Genomic DNA, 15,814 nt, shown 5'->3' with positions numbered 1-15,814 from the left:
TTCAGTGAGGTAAACCTTATGAAGCATCATTGCTCACCATTAATACTGATAATCCTTATTCCTACCCAATGGGATAAGCAGTATCGTTCCGTTTAACAGATGAGGAAACCAGCTCAGAGAGATCAAACAAATTGCCCAAAGGCTATCTAGCATGCTAATGACAGAACCAGGATTCAAGCTCAGATTCAAAAGCCTTGTAACATCTGAACACAGAGCCTGAAGCTTAGTTTGCATTCCAGGGCTCAGCAAAATGTGGAAGTATCCCTGCACTTTGCAAGAATGGCAATTATTCAATAACTGAGATAAAAAGAAGCTCTCCATTTATACAGAGTACTTTATGTTATATAAAGACCCTTGACAGTCACATGGGACTTTAAGAAGGAAAACTACTTTTAAGTGGTATAAACTTTATAAAACACAGCAAAACAGAGACAACATTTACAATGGCCCACAGTCTCATTACCTAATCACCATTAGGGCCACCCTGCCCCCTTCATGTTAAGCTCAATACAAAATATGTGCAAAGATGGCCCGAACTTGAAGTTGGCGATCGAGCCTGGGGAGAGCTGAACTGCTCTGGAAAACTGCAGCAGAAAAATGGTGGGTGACTTGGGGAAAAAAGGCAGAAAATTCCCTGCCTGCTGAAAGGACTTTTAAGAGCTAAGCAAGTCTGAGGCATAGAAGCCCTGGTGGAACAGTGGTTAAGTGCTTGGCTGCTAACTGAAAGGATGATGGTTCAAACTCACACAGCGGGAAAAAGACCTGGCAGTCTGTTTCCATAAAGATTAAAAAAAAAAAAAAGCCTAGAAAATCCTTTGGGGCAGTTCTACTCTGTCACTATGGGTCAAAATCAACTCAGGGGCACCTACCAAAAACATCAAAGTCCAAAGAGGGATTTTAAGTTGTCTGTGGGTATGACGCCAATGCAATTCCTTGCCTGCGTCCCACTATTCATCAAAATCTTCTGTGGGAGATAGCGTATGTTCACATAGCTTTGGGGGAAGGGTCCCACATTTGGCCCATGTTAAACATGGGGAAATGGCATGGTGTTCCAGAATACAGGGCAGGAGAAAGATGGGAACCACATATGTTCCTCAGGGAACCCCCCAGAGGTCTTGGGATAAGATCGGACTTCAGGCAGGATCTGGAATGGGGAATTCTGCTCAATATAGCTCCAACTGATAAATTAGCCCCAGCTGATATACTGCATATATATATACACACACACATCTCTCTCACAAAATTGAGACAGCAATTACATATGCAGTTTTGTAGACTGATATTTTTAATACTTATTATAGCATGAATATTGATCCATGCCATTAAATATTCTGTGAAAACATGGCTTAAAATAAAAAAATTAAAAAAAAACAAACCCGTTGCCGTCCAGTCGATTCCAACTCATGGCTTATAATACCTGCATAAAACTCCACTGTTGGCATACACAAAAGTTCACCTAGCTACTGCCCTATTGCTGGCACATTTAAGTGGTTTCAAGTTTTGCCCTTATAAATAACGCAGTGATCACCTCTATGTATAAAAGTCTTTTTCAGCAGCTCTGATTATTTTCTTAGGGGAAAAAAAAAAAACACATTAGCAAATTGTCCTCTAACTATGTCGTGCCAGTTCACCTACCTGCAAAGATGCCTGTCAGAGCCTCTTTCCTTGCCAAGGCTGGTTATTCCCAATTTTTAAAAAATGCATTTGGCAATTTAAAAGGCAAAACATGGTGTTTTACTGCTTTACTTTGCATTTATTTATCTGTGACACTGGGCATTTTAAATACATTTTTTGCTGTTCATACTTTGGCCACTACCTATTTATATCTTTTAGCCTTTGTTTCCAGCAGTGTGATTATATTTTATTGACTTGTTAAAGTTCTTTATGTATAAAGACATGATCCTTTTTTTTCTTAATTTTGTCAGATACATTTCCCCATGCCTAGTTTAATCATTTGCTTTCTGAATTTTATCAATGTCACAGAAGTATTTTCTTCTTCTCTTCCTTTTTTTTAATGTAATAAAATTTGTTAACTGTGAGCTCATTGGTGTATTTGTTTGCTTTTAATGAGCTGAAAGTTCTTCTCAATGAAAGAACACTTCTTTTTAATTTTATATTATTTTCTTTTTCTGTTCTTAATTTAAATCCTTAACCTATTCAGAATTTATTTAGTATTTTTTCAACATTATTAGCCAATTACATGTGTACTATTTGTTAAGTAATTATGCATTCATATATTTTAAGAGCCAGTTTCACCAAATACTGGATTCTGTTCTGGGCTTTTATGGCTATAATAAATGTTGGTATCATACAATGAAATCTGCTCCCCACTTTTTTCCTAAGTATTCTTGACTACTTTATCCTGTATATTCTTTCAAATGAATTTTGGAATCACTTTGTCAAAATGCAAAAAGAATCCCATCAGGATTTTGACTGCAATTGTATTAAACCTATAAATTAATTTGGGAAAAATTGATATCTTCACAAAATTGAATTTGCTAAATTCAAGAACATGATATATCTCTCTAATTATTCAGGTCTTTTTTTTTTTTATTATTTTATCAGCCTTGATAACATTTTGAAGGTATCTGTATTTTCATATAAATTCTCCACATTTTATAGTTTATGTCTAAGTATTTATATTTTAATTGCATTTGAGAACAGGATACCTTTTATTATATTTTATAATGGTTATTACTGGCATATGGCTAGTGGTTTTTATTTGCTTTGTGTCTGACCATAGTTCTGAAATCTCTTCGTTCTAGTAACTGTCCCCTCCCCGGCCCCCGCCCTTTAGTTCAGTTAATTCGCTTAGGCTTTAAGTTTATAAGAACATATTCTGCTAGAAATAAGTACCTTTCCATTTCTAGCTTACTAAGAATTCTGAACAATAACGAAAGCTGAATTTTATCAAATTATTTCCAGCCTCTCTTGAGAGGATCTGATGATTTTTATCCTTTGACCTACCAGTGTTGTTGCTGCTGTTGTTGTCTGCACTGAGTTGACTCTGACTTATAGCAATCCTAGAGAACAGAGGAGAGCTGCCCCATAGGATTTTCCAGAAGATCGACAGGTCTTTTCTCCTACAGAGCAAATATATCAATAGTTTTCTTAATATCCAGCATTTTCATCAGTGCATTCATGGAATAAACTCAACTTGGTCATGCACATTAGGCTTTGATACTGATAACAGATTTTGAGGGTCAATTTGAAAGAGGTCGAGCTCTGTAGTGCTGTAGTTAAAAGTTCAAATCCCAGCTGGGCTACGTGGAGCAAATAGGAGGTCTTGGATAAGTCACTTACCTCTCAGATAGTAAGTAGAAGAAATTATACCCACCTTGCGAGGTTCTTTTAAGAACTGGAAATAAAATACTCAAAACAATCTCAACTCTATAGGCCTTACCTTTTTTTTATGGTAGATAACTCAAATCAAGTACTCGCTGTTTTTATTACTATAATCATACATTTTCTTTGTGTTATTATCTTAGGATTTTTTACAGCTATAGGAGTAATTCATCTCTAACTTCAATATATCTTGGGGCTATCCTTTTAAATCCAGGAATAAGATTTTTTTTTTTTTAAACAAACAAATGGATAAAGAAATAAGAACAGTGCATGTAGCGTGTGTACTGCAGCCTGACATGTTAGTCATTTGTGGCAGGCAGAATAACAGCCCCCCAAAGATGTCTGTGTCCTAAATCCCAAAACCTGTGAATATACCTGGCTACCTGAAAAAAGGAAATTAAGATTGTAGGTGGAATTTAGATCGTTACTCAGCTGACCTGAAAATGAGAGGCTATCCTGGATTATCCAGGTGGGCTCAATGAAATCACAGGGTTTGTAAACATGGGAGAGGGAGGCAGAAGAGAAGGGCAGTGTTATGGATTGAATCTTGTTCCCTCAAACAATGTGCGTCAACTTGGCTGGTCCATGATTCCCAGTATTGTTACTGCCCACCATTTTGTCGTCTCCTATGTGACTTTTCTATGTATTGCAAATTCTACCTCTATGATGTTAATGAGGTAGGATTCCTGTGAGTTATATTAACGAGGCAGGACTCAATCTACAAGATGGTTGTGTTTTAAGTCAATCTCTTTTGAGATATAAAAGAGTATTGAGCAGAGAGACATGGGGACCTCATACTACCAAGAAAAAGAGCCAGGAGAATAACATGTTCTTTGGACCAAGGGTCCCTGTGCTGAGAAGCTCTTCGACCAGGAAAGAATGATGACAAGGACCTTCCTCCAGAGCTGACAGAAAGCCTTCCTCTGAAGCTGGCACCCTAAATTCGGACTTTTAGCGTCTTTGTTAAAGCCATCCACTTGTGGTATTTCTGTTATAGCAGCACTAGATAACTAAGACAGGGTAATGGGATGTGAGAAAGACTCTATCCACTCTTGCTGGCTTTGAAGATGGAGGAAGAGGACCAGGAGCCAAGAAATGTGGGCAGCCTTCAGAAGCTGAAAAAGGCAAAGAAATGGATTTCCCCACCAGAGCCTCCAGAAGAAATACAGATCTGTATTCCTTGATTTTAGCCCTGTGACACACATTTGGGACTTCTGATCTCCAGAACTATAAGATAAATTTGTATCGTTTCAGCCATTAAGTTTGTAGCAATTGATTATAGCAGTCATAGAAACAAATACACCATTATTATCATTAATATCTCTCTGTGCCTCTCCTTTCCTTCAATTCTCAGCCTTCAAGGTTAGGAGGGGATTGGTAGGTACCTACCAGGGTATATATGTTGGCTTTCTATTCTACTTCCCCTTCAGGAGGCTCCAGCTCTCCAGGGAACAAGGAGTGGGAGAAACATCTAAGTGTAACAGGATGTTTAATGGGGTTTCCCTTGTCGTTTTGGAATTTCACCTAAAGCTACAAAACAAAGAAGAGTAAGTGATACTCCACAGAGAACAGCTAAGGTGCTTCTGATGTCCCTTCCAGAGACTGTAAGTGGTACCCAGCTGGACCCTCACTCACTCCCACCACCACAATCAGCCGAGGTAACCAGGAGACTGCATGGGCTGGGAGAGGAGAGTCTCTGAGGTTGTGAATTGTGGGAACAGGGGGAAGGGCTTTGTTTTTTTGCTCTCTCTTTCCCAAGCCCAACAAGGGGGCTCCAGGTGAACCACATATATAGATTGGGGGAGAGGGCTATCTGTAAGAAGAGGAGGTGGGCATCTTGCTCTCTAGCAGATGCTTGCTCATCTGCAGACACTTCTTGTCTCACCCAGAGGTTCCAGAACTGGGTGTGGTGAGAACAGGGTTTCACCCTTCTTAATCCCCTCACTCTTACTGCCACTAAAGCTCTTTGAGGAAAGGGTGGTCATAAATCCAGCTTCTATGGCTGCCTCGAACCTGGATCCACCTGCAATATACTAGCAACAATGTTCCTTTGAGCATGGTGTAAGGGGCATGGAAGGCCTCTCCCTTCCTAGTGTCCCATAATGCTGGACAATTTTTTTTAGAGACCATTGACCATTTTGTTTCAATTTTAGATGGGACAGTGATTAGAATCCTATTGGCTTGCCATGTTTCCATATGATTTATGGGTCATCTCACCAGGATTATGGCAAGGAGAAATGGTGGTTAGATGTTTGTACTCATACCACCTTCTTTCCCAGAAGGAAGTTTCATTTACTTCTAATTTATAATCCTAAGAGTTAGGCTTGGTTATGCCACTCTCATTTTACAGATGGCACAGCAGAGGCTTAAAGAAATGAAGAAAAAGCATCACAGGAAGACATGTGTGACTTTGCTCTACTTTCTAGACCCTGAATTACCTCCTTCTGTCTTCCTATCTCCTCTATTTTGCCCTGCTCAGAAGAAAGCCCAGGCTACCTACTTCCAAGACATCAGCCATTGAAAACCTTATGGAGCATAGTTCTACTCTGACACACATGGGGTTGCCATGAGTCAGAGCTGACGCAATAGAAACTGGCTATCTTGCCCTGGGGCTGCAAGCGAGACTGGAAGATTCTTGCAAGCAGGTCCCATTGGCCCCTTGGAGAACATAGAGACCATCTGAGAATGCTCACTGCAGAGGGTCAGTACTCACCTCTACTCCCTATTTGCCCTGGACTTGAGAGGCCTCATCCTCACTAGTCATGGCCTTCTGGAAGAGAGAAGGGTCTTAACAATGCGATTCTCTCTCTTACTCAGGACTAGAGAGAAAATTAAAAAAAAAAAAAAAAAAAATCCCATTCTCCACCCCACCCCACCCCCATCGTCATCAGGTGTCATCACCATCACCACTGGGGCCACAGCCATACATCATGGGCACCAAAACAAATGCACAGTCATACACTCCCCATCTCCCCTGCACTGATCAGAGCCCCGGAGGTAATCAAACGTTTTACGAAGAAGTAAAAAGAGTAGCAAGTAGAGAAATCCTTCTCACAATTTGGTCCATCATGTCACAGTGAAGGAAGTCAGTGTAGGTTCTGATACCCTCTTCCCAGACCTGATATTTATTTCTAAAAATTATTCATTAAGGGGCATCTATGTTCTGGGTTTCCTAATAGGCATATAACTTATCTCATTGATACTTCACAACAAAATGGTATATTATAATATCCATTAAGTGGGAGAAAAGAAAATGAGGTGCAGAGAAGTGAAGTAACATATCCATGGTTGTTCAGCTAGCAAAGGCTCAGCTTGAAATAGAAGCCAGGTCCTTTTTGAATCTAAAGCCTCTCTTCTTTTCACTAAATTCTAATACTACTCTCACTTCATTGAGCCCAGAAATTTGAATTTCTTTTTTATCCCCCTGGAGAAAGAAGACTGGTAGACACATACCCCTTCAAGTAGAAATGCATAAATATGTAAATAAAATATAACGTGCAATCACGCCTCAGGTGGAGGGAACAGGAACAGAGCACTGCAAATCAGCAGCATATGTCACATTGATGGGCACGCAAACTCACGTTTCACATGGAGACACAGACTCGGTGAGGCCACAATGAGGTGGGCTCACGGGCAAGGGGCTTTTGATTGACGAGACTAACCAATCACAGAAGAGGGGGCTCGTGATTACTTGGTCTGCAGGAATGCTGATTTGTGATTCCATAACCATGATGTGAAGAGAGCTGTCTGGAGTCTGGTCCAAGCAGGGCTTTTGAGGATGAAGGAAAGAGGTTTCTGGGGCATAAGAGAGATGGCTTTAGACATCTGAGTAGCATTTTTGAGCTTTTCAAAGCACTTAGATATACATGATCACATTTGCTTTCAGGCTTGTACTTCAGGAGGGGTAGTGAATGATTATACCGAGGAAAAAGAATAAAATGATGAGTGAAAAAGTAAATGGGGCACCTCAAGAGAATCACATGAAGAAGGAATTAAATTGCTTTCATAGGTACTGAGAAGTTCCTTTGATTCTGAAATCCAGGTGCAATCAGGTAGTTTTCAAGGAAGAGGTAATCTGCTGCTCTCTAATGAGTTCCAGGTTTACAAATCTTCACACTCAAACCTGATTTCCTCCTTGACCTTAAACCCCTCCTTGTCTTGCGGTTTCCAGCTCAGAATGGTATCACTATTCATCTCCCAGTCATCTAAGCCAGAAGTCTTGAGTGTCATCTTTGGCTCTCTTCCACTCCCACATTCCCAGATTCCTGTTTAATAGTTTGTCCAAGTTCCAGTTTAACTGGTTAAGAGTCTTGCTCCAAATTCTAGCCTGCTTGGCTGGGATGCAGCTCTGGAGCCAAACTGCTGACAATTTGCCCCTCTGGGGATTGACTCCTGCTCCCTGTGACCCCAGAATCTACGTGATCATATAGTAGCCTGACAGACCTGGCAGAACAAGAGTGCTTCCTCACCTGCCCTGGCTGAATTGGCCCTCCTAGTATCCTTTTTTTTTTTTTTTTTTAAATAGTTACAATATATATAACAAAACATTTACCAATTCAACAATTTCAACATGCATAATTCAGTGACATTACGTTTGTCATTTGTGCAACCATCACCACTACCCTTTTCCAAATCATTCCACCACCATTAACAGATACTCAGTTGCGGTGCAGTGAGTTACTTCATATGGCCCTTTTAGCCATGCATGGTCTTGTAACTCCCACACAATGATTGGGTGTGACTAAGCAAATAAGGTGTTTGTGGCCCACCAAAGGGATTGGACAGCCTGCTAACAATGCAAGTAAGGTATATGGACCCCTTGTGAGGGTGGGACCATGCAATTAAGATGTATGGAAGCCTAATGGGGGACTGATCAGTTTTACCACCCCACTAGGCTTAAAAGAGAGCCAATTCTAGAGCAGAGAGGGGACCTCACTATAATTAAGAAAGAAGAGCCAGAAGTGGAGCATGTCCTTTGGACCTGGGGTCCCTGCACTGAGAACCTCCTAGACCCAGGAGACAGAGAGAGAACTTTAACACCAGGCACAGCACAAGATGAAGAGAAGCAGCAGCAGAGAAACCGCAGCAGCGGAACCAGGAAACCGACACAAGATGGCTACAGTGGGCTTCCTGGTCCACCAAGTGAGGCGGCTACAGTGCACATGCAGATGCATGGAGCAAGAAAGCTGAGCACCTTCAGGCAGGAGGCTCGCCTGTGGAGTGGGGTGCCTCTAGGCACTTGCTGGTAGAGCTAAAAGTGCACTGTAACACTTGCCTAAGCAAGGCAGAGGCCAGGCCAAAGGCCTGTCCTGAGGGGTCTGAAAGGAGCCTGTCCTCAAGGGGCCAAGAGGAGCCCTGCATGGCCAAGAGGAGCTGAGAGAGCTGTCCTGCACTGAAGAAGGGAGACTTTGCCTATATGCTTCCTGATTTTGATTCCGTAATCTGTTACTTCCCTAATAAACCCCATAACTGTGAGTATGGTCTGAGTCCTGTGTGGCCGTTGCAATGAATTATGTAACACAGCAGAGAAGTACAGTGTGCCTTGGGAGGGATAGCTGGTGTCATAATTTGTAAAAAGGTTGGAGGATGGAGGTATGTTTGACCTCCATCTTAGAGGAATCAGCCTTGGGCTGATGTTGATGGTGATTTTCTTCCTTCGTGAAGTTAGATAAGGTCAGATGTCCCCACGCCATTTTTATATCAGTGCCCACTAAGCAATGACTCCTCCTCCTCCCTTCCTCTCCACCCCTAGTAACCACTAAAAATCTTTGGTCTCTATACATTTGTCTATTTCATGTAAGCAGGATCATATAGTATTTGTCTTTTTGTGATTGGCGTATTCCATTCAGCATAATGTTTTCAAGGTTCGTCCATGTTGTAGCATATACCATGACTCCATTTCTCTTTATGGCTGAGTAGCTCACTGCTGCCAAACTTCTGCCTATTCCTAGCATGTTTTTCCTGGGTCAGCCTCTGCTAAAACTGCCTGGGACAGAGTTGGCACATAAAGGGATTCAGAAAATGTTTAATGAAAATGAAGCTTCAGTGTGTAGCACCCACCCATTCTCAAGTTGGTTTCCCTACTGCAAGTCTCCCTCCCTCCCGACCCCACTCCTCAAAGGACACTTGTGGGCAGAGGAGGGCCCCAAGATTGGAAACTCCATCAACCCATGGCGTGGGAAACTCTTGGGGCCAAGAGACTGTTTTGTGACCTTGGTCAGAAGACTCTGAGCCCTAGTTTTCCTACTTACAAATGGAGAAAACATTTTCCCCCCACCTAAACCTCAGAGCTGCCTTCAGCATCAAGCAGTATAAAGGGCATACTACCAAGGTGGCAGGTGTGCCAGTGGCTCTTAAACTTGGGCTTATAAAGGCATCAGCCAGAGGGCTTGCTAAAGCACAATTGTCTGGGGCCCACCCCTAGAGTTCCTGACTCAGCAGGTCTAGAAGTGGCTCCTAAGAATTTGCATTTATAACAAGTTCTCAGATGATGCCAATGCTGCTGGTCCATGGATCACACTTCGAGGTCCACTGAACTTGATTATCCGAAGAGCACTGCTCTTTCCACGCCAACCCTGTTCTCCTCCACGAATTGTGCTATTTCAACACTCAACTTTATGCTTATGTTTTACCCTTTTAGATGTTTAGTTGGAAATTTAACCAAGACTATAAACTCCTCTGGGTAGAAATTATACCTTCCACACTCTCTCATTTTTTGTTTTGTAAAATAATGAGTGCATTTTCTGTGTGATTAATAATAGAATAGGGAAAGGGAGGAAAACTCAAGACGACCAACCCCAGTAAACAACACCCACAAATGGATACCAGCCCTGGAGTTTTCTTAAAAATTAATTGTGAAACAAAGAACACTCTACCATCAGTCGCAATGCAGGAAAGATTATTTTCTTAATGACATATTTTGTAAAATGTGGTTATTCAAGATTTCAGCTGTAACTTACTTAAACACCAACATTTTTTGAAATATAAAACCACAAACTCCATTTCAGCTCATAATTTTTATAGTGATAGTCAGACAATTGTGTTTTTAACATGTAAAATCCATTATATAGTCAGAGCAACAATTTGCAATAGATGGTAAACTTTTATTGAGATGATCCTCTTGCGATTGAATTTCAAAATGTATTATATGATCATCAGCAAATAAGTCCATGGGGAATGCTAAAGTACTTTGAATATCATTTATAAAGATCAAAAACCCTGGAAACCTTCACATTTACTCTGTGGAAAGAAAGAAGTCTCATTGGCAGGATCAAATCAATTATTTTTATGGGTGAATATTGCATTGCAAAGCTGAGATAAGATATCACCCGGTTTAATAACATATCCTTACGTCCACTTAAGGTTGTAAGCTTCATAATCAGGTTTCAGTTAGAAATTTTACAAAGGTCCGTCTTTTAAAATAATGAAGAAAACAGCGTCTCAGTTCATCACAGTGGTTCAAAAACCTTCAAAGGAATATTTCCAAGTAATAGGAATATTCACTGTCCTTTAGCTATTCAGGGCCCTGGTAGTGCAGTGGTTAAGAGCTACGGCGTGCTATGGCTGCTAACCAAAAGGTCGGCAGTTCAGATCCACCAGCCACTCCTTGAAAACCCTATGGAGCAGTTCTACTCTGTCCTATAGGGTCACTATGAGTTGGAATCAACTCAACGGCAACGGGTTTGGTTTTGGTTTTTAGTTACTTACTACAGGGACATACTACTGAGAGATTTAAGAACCTTACTGTCAATTTTGCTACGACACAAATTTGTTCCAACATGACTGATATATTAGAGAGGAATTTGAACATAATGTAAATTTTGTGTTTGGTTACATTGATTTAGTAAGCGAGAAAAACTAGGTGAAGCTAAAAACTGCACCCATGTGGGAATACACAAAATACATACACCTCAAACATCTCCCTGTTCCCTCAGTTCACCTTGTGTGTTTTCGGCCATACTTATCCACATCTGGTGGTTCAAGTTTTCACCAATTCCAGATGACCTTCCTTCCACCACTTCACAATAACTTGTAGGCTGCACCCTTCTGATCCACACCTCCACAAACTAACTTTAGGTCTTCTTCAAGGTAAAGCACCATGGTTATTGGAGTATTAATTTCTTCACCATGTAATGGGAAGAAATTACTGTGTGTAAAACAGTGTTGCTGTTTTTTCAGGTTCCTATCTTATTTACCACCATCTGTCAGTTTGTCATACTGTACTGAATTACATACTGCTATGATGCCGGAAGCTACATCACTGATATTTCAAATACCAGCTGGGTCACAGATGGTGGAGAGATTTCAGCAGAGCTTCCAGATTATGACAGACTAGGAAAAAAGGCATGGCAATCTACTTCCGAAAATTAGTCAATGAAGACCTGATGCAGCACAACAGAAAACTGTCCAATTTAGTGCTGGAAGATGAACCACCTAGGTTGGAAGGGACTCAAAATACATGGTGGGTACCATCAATGGGCCAGAGCATATCATTGATTGTGAAGATGGTGCAGGACCGGGCAACACTTTCTTCTGTTATACACAGGTTGTCATGAGTCATTATCAGCTGGACAGCAAATATCAAGAACTACAATATGCGTCACTGATGAAATTTTTGAGTCCTGTGCTCCTACCCTTATTTCTTCCCATAAGCCCTTGGAAATCTTATGGGACAGTTCTACTCTGTCCCTATAGGGCCACTATGAGTCAGAACTGACTCAACAGCAACAGGTTTGTTTTGTTTTTTATGTCACACTGAACAGAACCAATTAGTATTTTCCCTTGATTTTTGGTCCATGGCGGTCACTGTATATTGATGGATCCTTCTCCTCCCCACCTGGAAGCCATCATTGACTCTCTTTCCCCTGAAGCTGATGGCCCATTCTGCCCGCTTCCCTGAGCCCCCACTGGAGCACTCCCAGCTCTGTGTACCTCGCTGATGGCACTCCATCTCCTTTTACCTTTATTTACTCATCATGGTGTGACCAAAAATCAAGGGTACTAGAATCAGATGACCTAACAGCAAAGCCTGCCTCTGCCCAGTTCTATGACCTTGCGCAAAAGTTTCAAAACATTGAGCTTCTATTCCTTCAATTATATATGAGATAAAACCACTTATACCAATTGGCTATTTAGAGGAGGGAAATGAGATAATATAAGTAATGTGATTTGCAAAAAAATAATCGCCAACTTATTTTAGCTTCTTAAATTGCATTCAGAGCCAGGAACATCTCGGTAATACAGTTAGAAACACAATCCCAGCCAATAGCCCCTGATTAGAACCATAGTACAAGCCAGGAATCCTCAGGGATACAAACAACTCTCCGAGACACAGTCCCAGCCAGCAGACTCTTAGTATAACCCAGGAATCTCAGAGAAATAGAGTCAGATGCCTTCAGGGTACACTGGGCCAGGAGCTCTTAGGGGTATAGTAAATTACAAAGGACCCTCTGAGAAACACTCCAATCAGCAGACTCTTAGGTAGCAGCCAGTATCCTTCAGGGGATATAGAGCCAGAAAGCTCTAAGGAAGAAAGGCAGTTCCAGAACCCATTCAGAGACTCTGTCAGAGCCAGGAGACACTCAAAACATAGTTGGCACAAGGAGCCTATTAGAGACATAATTAGCATCAGGAACCCTTGAGAAAATTGTCAGAACCAAGAGCTCATTAGGGTTGCAGGCCCAGCCCAGGGACCCTCAGGGACAAAGCAGAAACCAGAAATCCCCTGGAGACACAGCCAGAACCAGAAGCCCTCAGAGATACAGTCCAAGTCAGGAGGCCTTCAGGGTACACAACCAGAGGCAGGAGTCCTCAGAGACACTGTCAGCACTAGGATGCCTCAGACATACATATGGTACCAGTAGCTCTCAGAGAGAGAGAATCAGTGTCCCAACAAGACCACTGTCTGAACCAGGAACCTTGCAATGACACAGATCAAATCAGGAGGCTCTTAAAATCACAGTCGTAGCCAGGGTGTCCTCTACAGCAAGACCAAAACCATGACTGTTTTTCTCAACAATAGTAAGCACACTCACACTGAAGAAGTTTAAGGATGATTTGGTCACAGAAAGCCAAGAGCAAGGTCACTCACAGCTCCTGCCAAGCCTCTCACAGGGGAGTTTGGAAGGAGGCTCTTACCTGCACACTTGGTCCTGGTGGTGAGGGGAGGCCCTGGTGGTCCCGTGCCCCCCTCGCCTGGGCGCGTGAGCAGCACGCGGATCTCGTACTCCACATCGGGGTCCAGATGCCATAGCTTATAGTTGGGGGAGTCAACGATGTGAGTCTCGGCCCAGGTACCCGTGGTGGTGCGATACTCTACCTCCTTCAGGATGATAGGGCCATCACCGATGATGGAGTTGGCATTTGGCTTGATCCACAGGTAGGTGGCTCCCACAGCCAGCAGCTCTGGGGGGGCGATGGGCGTGGGAGGCTCTGCAAGACAAGAGATCATCAATAAGTGGTTTATGGAGCAGAATCCAAGCAATGAGGACAGGGAACAGAATTACATATAAAATATGTGAAATTATACATACAAACAGAGCCACGTAAAATAGCCCACATCCCCTTTTTTAACCTTATTCACACCCAAAGTTAGTTTTTGCATTTTTGTATGCAAAGACCTGAGTTGGTGTTTTTTCAATAACTCTATTCTGCATCTACCAGATTTCATTCACTCAAAGCAAGGAAAGAAAGAGGCAACTGTGGAATGATTTTTTCAGAGTCCTTCAAAGCTGTCCAGGTTAATACTCTGCTTTCTATCCTAAAATCAGAAGCTGCCTTTACTGAATTTGAGTTTGGTTTGAAACTCAGGGGCATCTGAGCTTTATAAACATTTCTTATACAGGAACACACAGACTGTTAGTGGAAGTTCTTGCATAATGGTGACATGAGCCTAAGTTGGCAAAGGATGATGGTACAGCTTCTTCCTCAATCTAGAAGGTTCCAACCAGCGGGGGGGGGGGAGGTGTCGCTAGCTACAGCGCACCCAGTGGGAATCAAGGGTCAAGGGAAAAGTCATGCAGAATGATCCTGCGTCTGCTCTGTGTTGTTACCTCCCTTCCAGTAAGTTCAGTATCTTCAAATAAATAAACAAGAAATTAAACGAGCATTTATGGTGGCCTCTTTCTGGCAATCCTTAGCTCACTGGCAAAGCTGCAGAAATTTGTGTTTATTTTGTACTTCTTATTTACCAAAGAAGACCTGGTGGTGCAGTGGTTAAGCAATAACTAGAAGATCAAAAGTTCAGACCCACCAGCCGCTCTGCAGCAGAAAGGTGTGGCAGTCTGCTTCCGCAAAGCTTTGGAAATCCTATGGGGTAGTTCTACTCTTTCCTATAGGGTCACTACGAGTCGAAATTGATCAGATGGCAACGGGTTTATTTACCAGGAAATCTCATGCATTATTGCATTTAATGCTGGGGACAATATCATTATCTCTACTTTGATGGATTAAAAAAAAACAAAAAACTGATAACCTGAGTGGTCACGTGACCTAAACGAAGATCACGGAGCAGATAGGACAGGTTGAAACCCATGTCTGCATACCTTTCCAAGCCAGCTCTCCCCTTGGGAGCCTGTTTGCCTCCTGACATCCATTTTCTTTAAATCGAACTGGATATATTTATTATTTTTATTTATAGCAAAAAATATTAGTGGAACAGCAATAAGGAAATGTGAAAGAAGAGAAAATATGCCTTGGTCCGCCACCTGATATAACAGCCGTTTTTACTCCTCTATATTCCAGTTTTTATTCACAGAATTATACCATTTTATGTAGTTACAATAACATATAGCCCCAATGTAGGCTTGTGTTTTTTTTTTTTTTTCCTTATTACAGCCTAAGAACTTTGTTCATATACTACATGAGTTTCACCATCTCTAGCGTTAATAGCTAGAGAACAATCTGTCAGATAATCACACTAATATTTCCCAATTGTTGCCAGTGTAAGTTGTTCCAAGTTCTGCTAGTGGAAACAATGCTGCGATGAACATCTTTTTGCTTATGACTCAGTCCTTATTATTTCATATTTTTTTTAAGACCAGTTGCCAGGAATGAAATGATCTGTCTAGGGACATGGACATATTAATGACTCCTGGAGCAGAACCAGTAAGTGTGTTGGGCAGGTGGGGCACTTGAGGATGGAGTACCATTTGGATTTGTTTGAGAACATGTTATTTTTGGAGGGCCTCTGGGCTATACAAGAATGAGCTTCTGTTAAGAACTCAGGTGAGGGCTTCAGGATACATGCACAGGACGTTTTTCTCCTAATTATATAACCTAGCAACAAAGGTTCTCCAGAAACAGAATAATTGCTATAAAACAGGAATGGACAATATTTTCTGTGTGGCTGGAAGCAAATCTTAGGGGACAACTTCAGATTGCCTTTATTATAGCCTGCCATTTGGTCAGAGAAGGAAATTAAGGAGATTAGTCAAGCTAGATGCTTTTCTTTACAAAGCCATGGAGGTTA

The 15,814-nt window shown here is 41.7% G+C and overlaps 1 protein-coding gene across 3 annotated transcripts in view; it reads right to left on the bottom strand.

The window, feature by feature from the left end:
- Nucleotides 1-15,814, bottom strand: part of PTPRT (protein tyrosine phosphatase receptor type T) — a 1,296,550-nt gene that overhangs the window by 688,041 nt on the left and 592,695 nt on the right. For all 3 annotated transcript variants that reach the window (XM_049868705.1, XM_049868707.1, XM_049868708.1), the window contains exon 7: nucleotides 13,483-13,776. In XM_049868705.1, the coding sequence (XP_049724662.1) occupies nucleotides 13,483-13,776 (294 nt within the window). The remainder of the gene's footprint in view (nucleotides 1-13,482; nucleotides 13,777-15,814) is intronic.

This window comes from Elephas maximus, chromosome 25 (assembly GCF_024166365.1).
Source record: "Elephas maximus indicus isolate mEleMax1 chromosome 25, mEleMax1 primary haplotype, whole genome shotgun sequence".
NCBI lineage: Eukaryota > Metazoa > Chordata > Mammalia > Proboscidea > Elephantidae > Elephas > Elephas maximus.
Note: the sequence above shows the minus strand (reverse complement) of the source record. Positions and strands in the feature narration are given on the sequence as shown.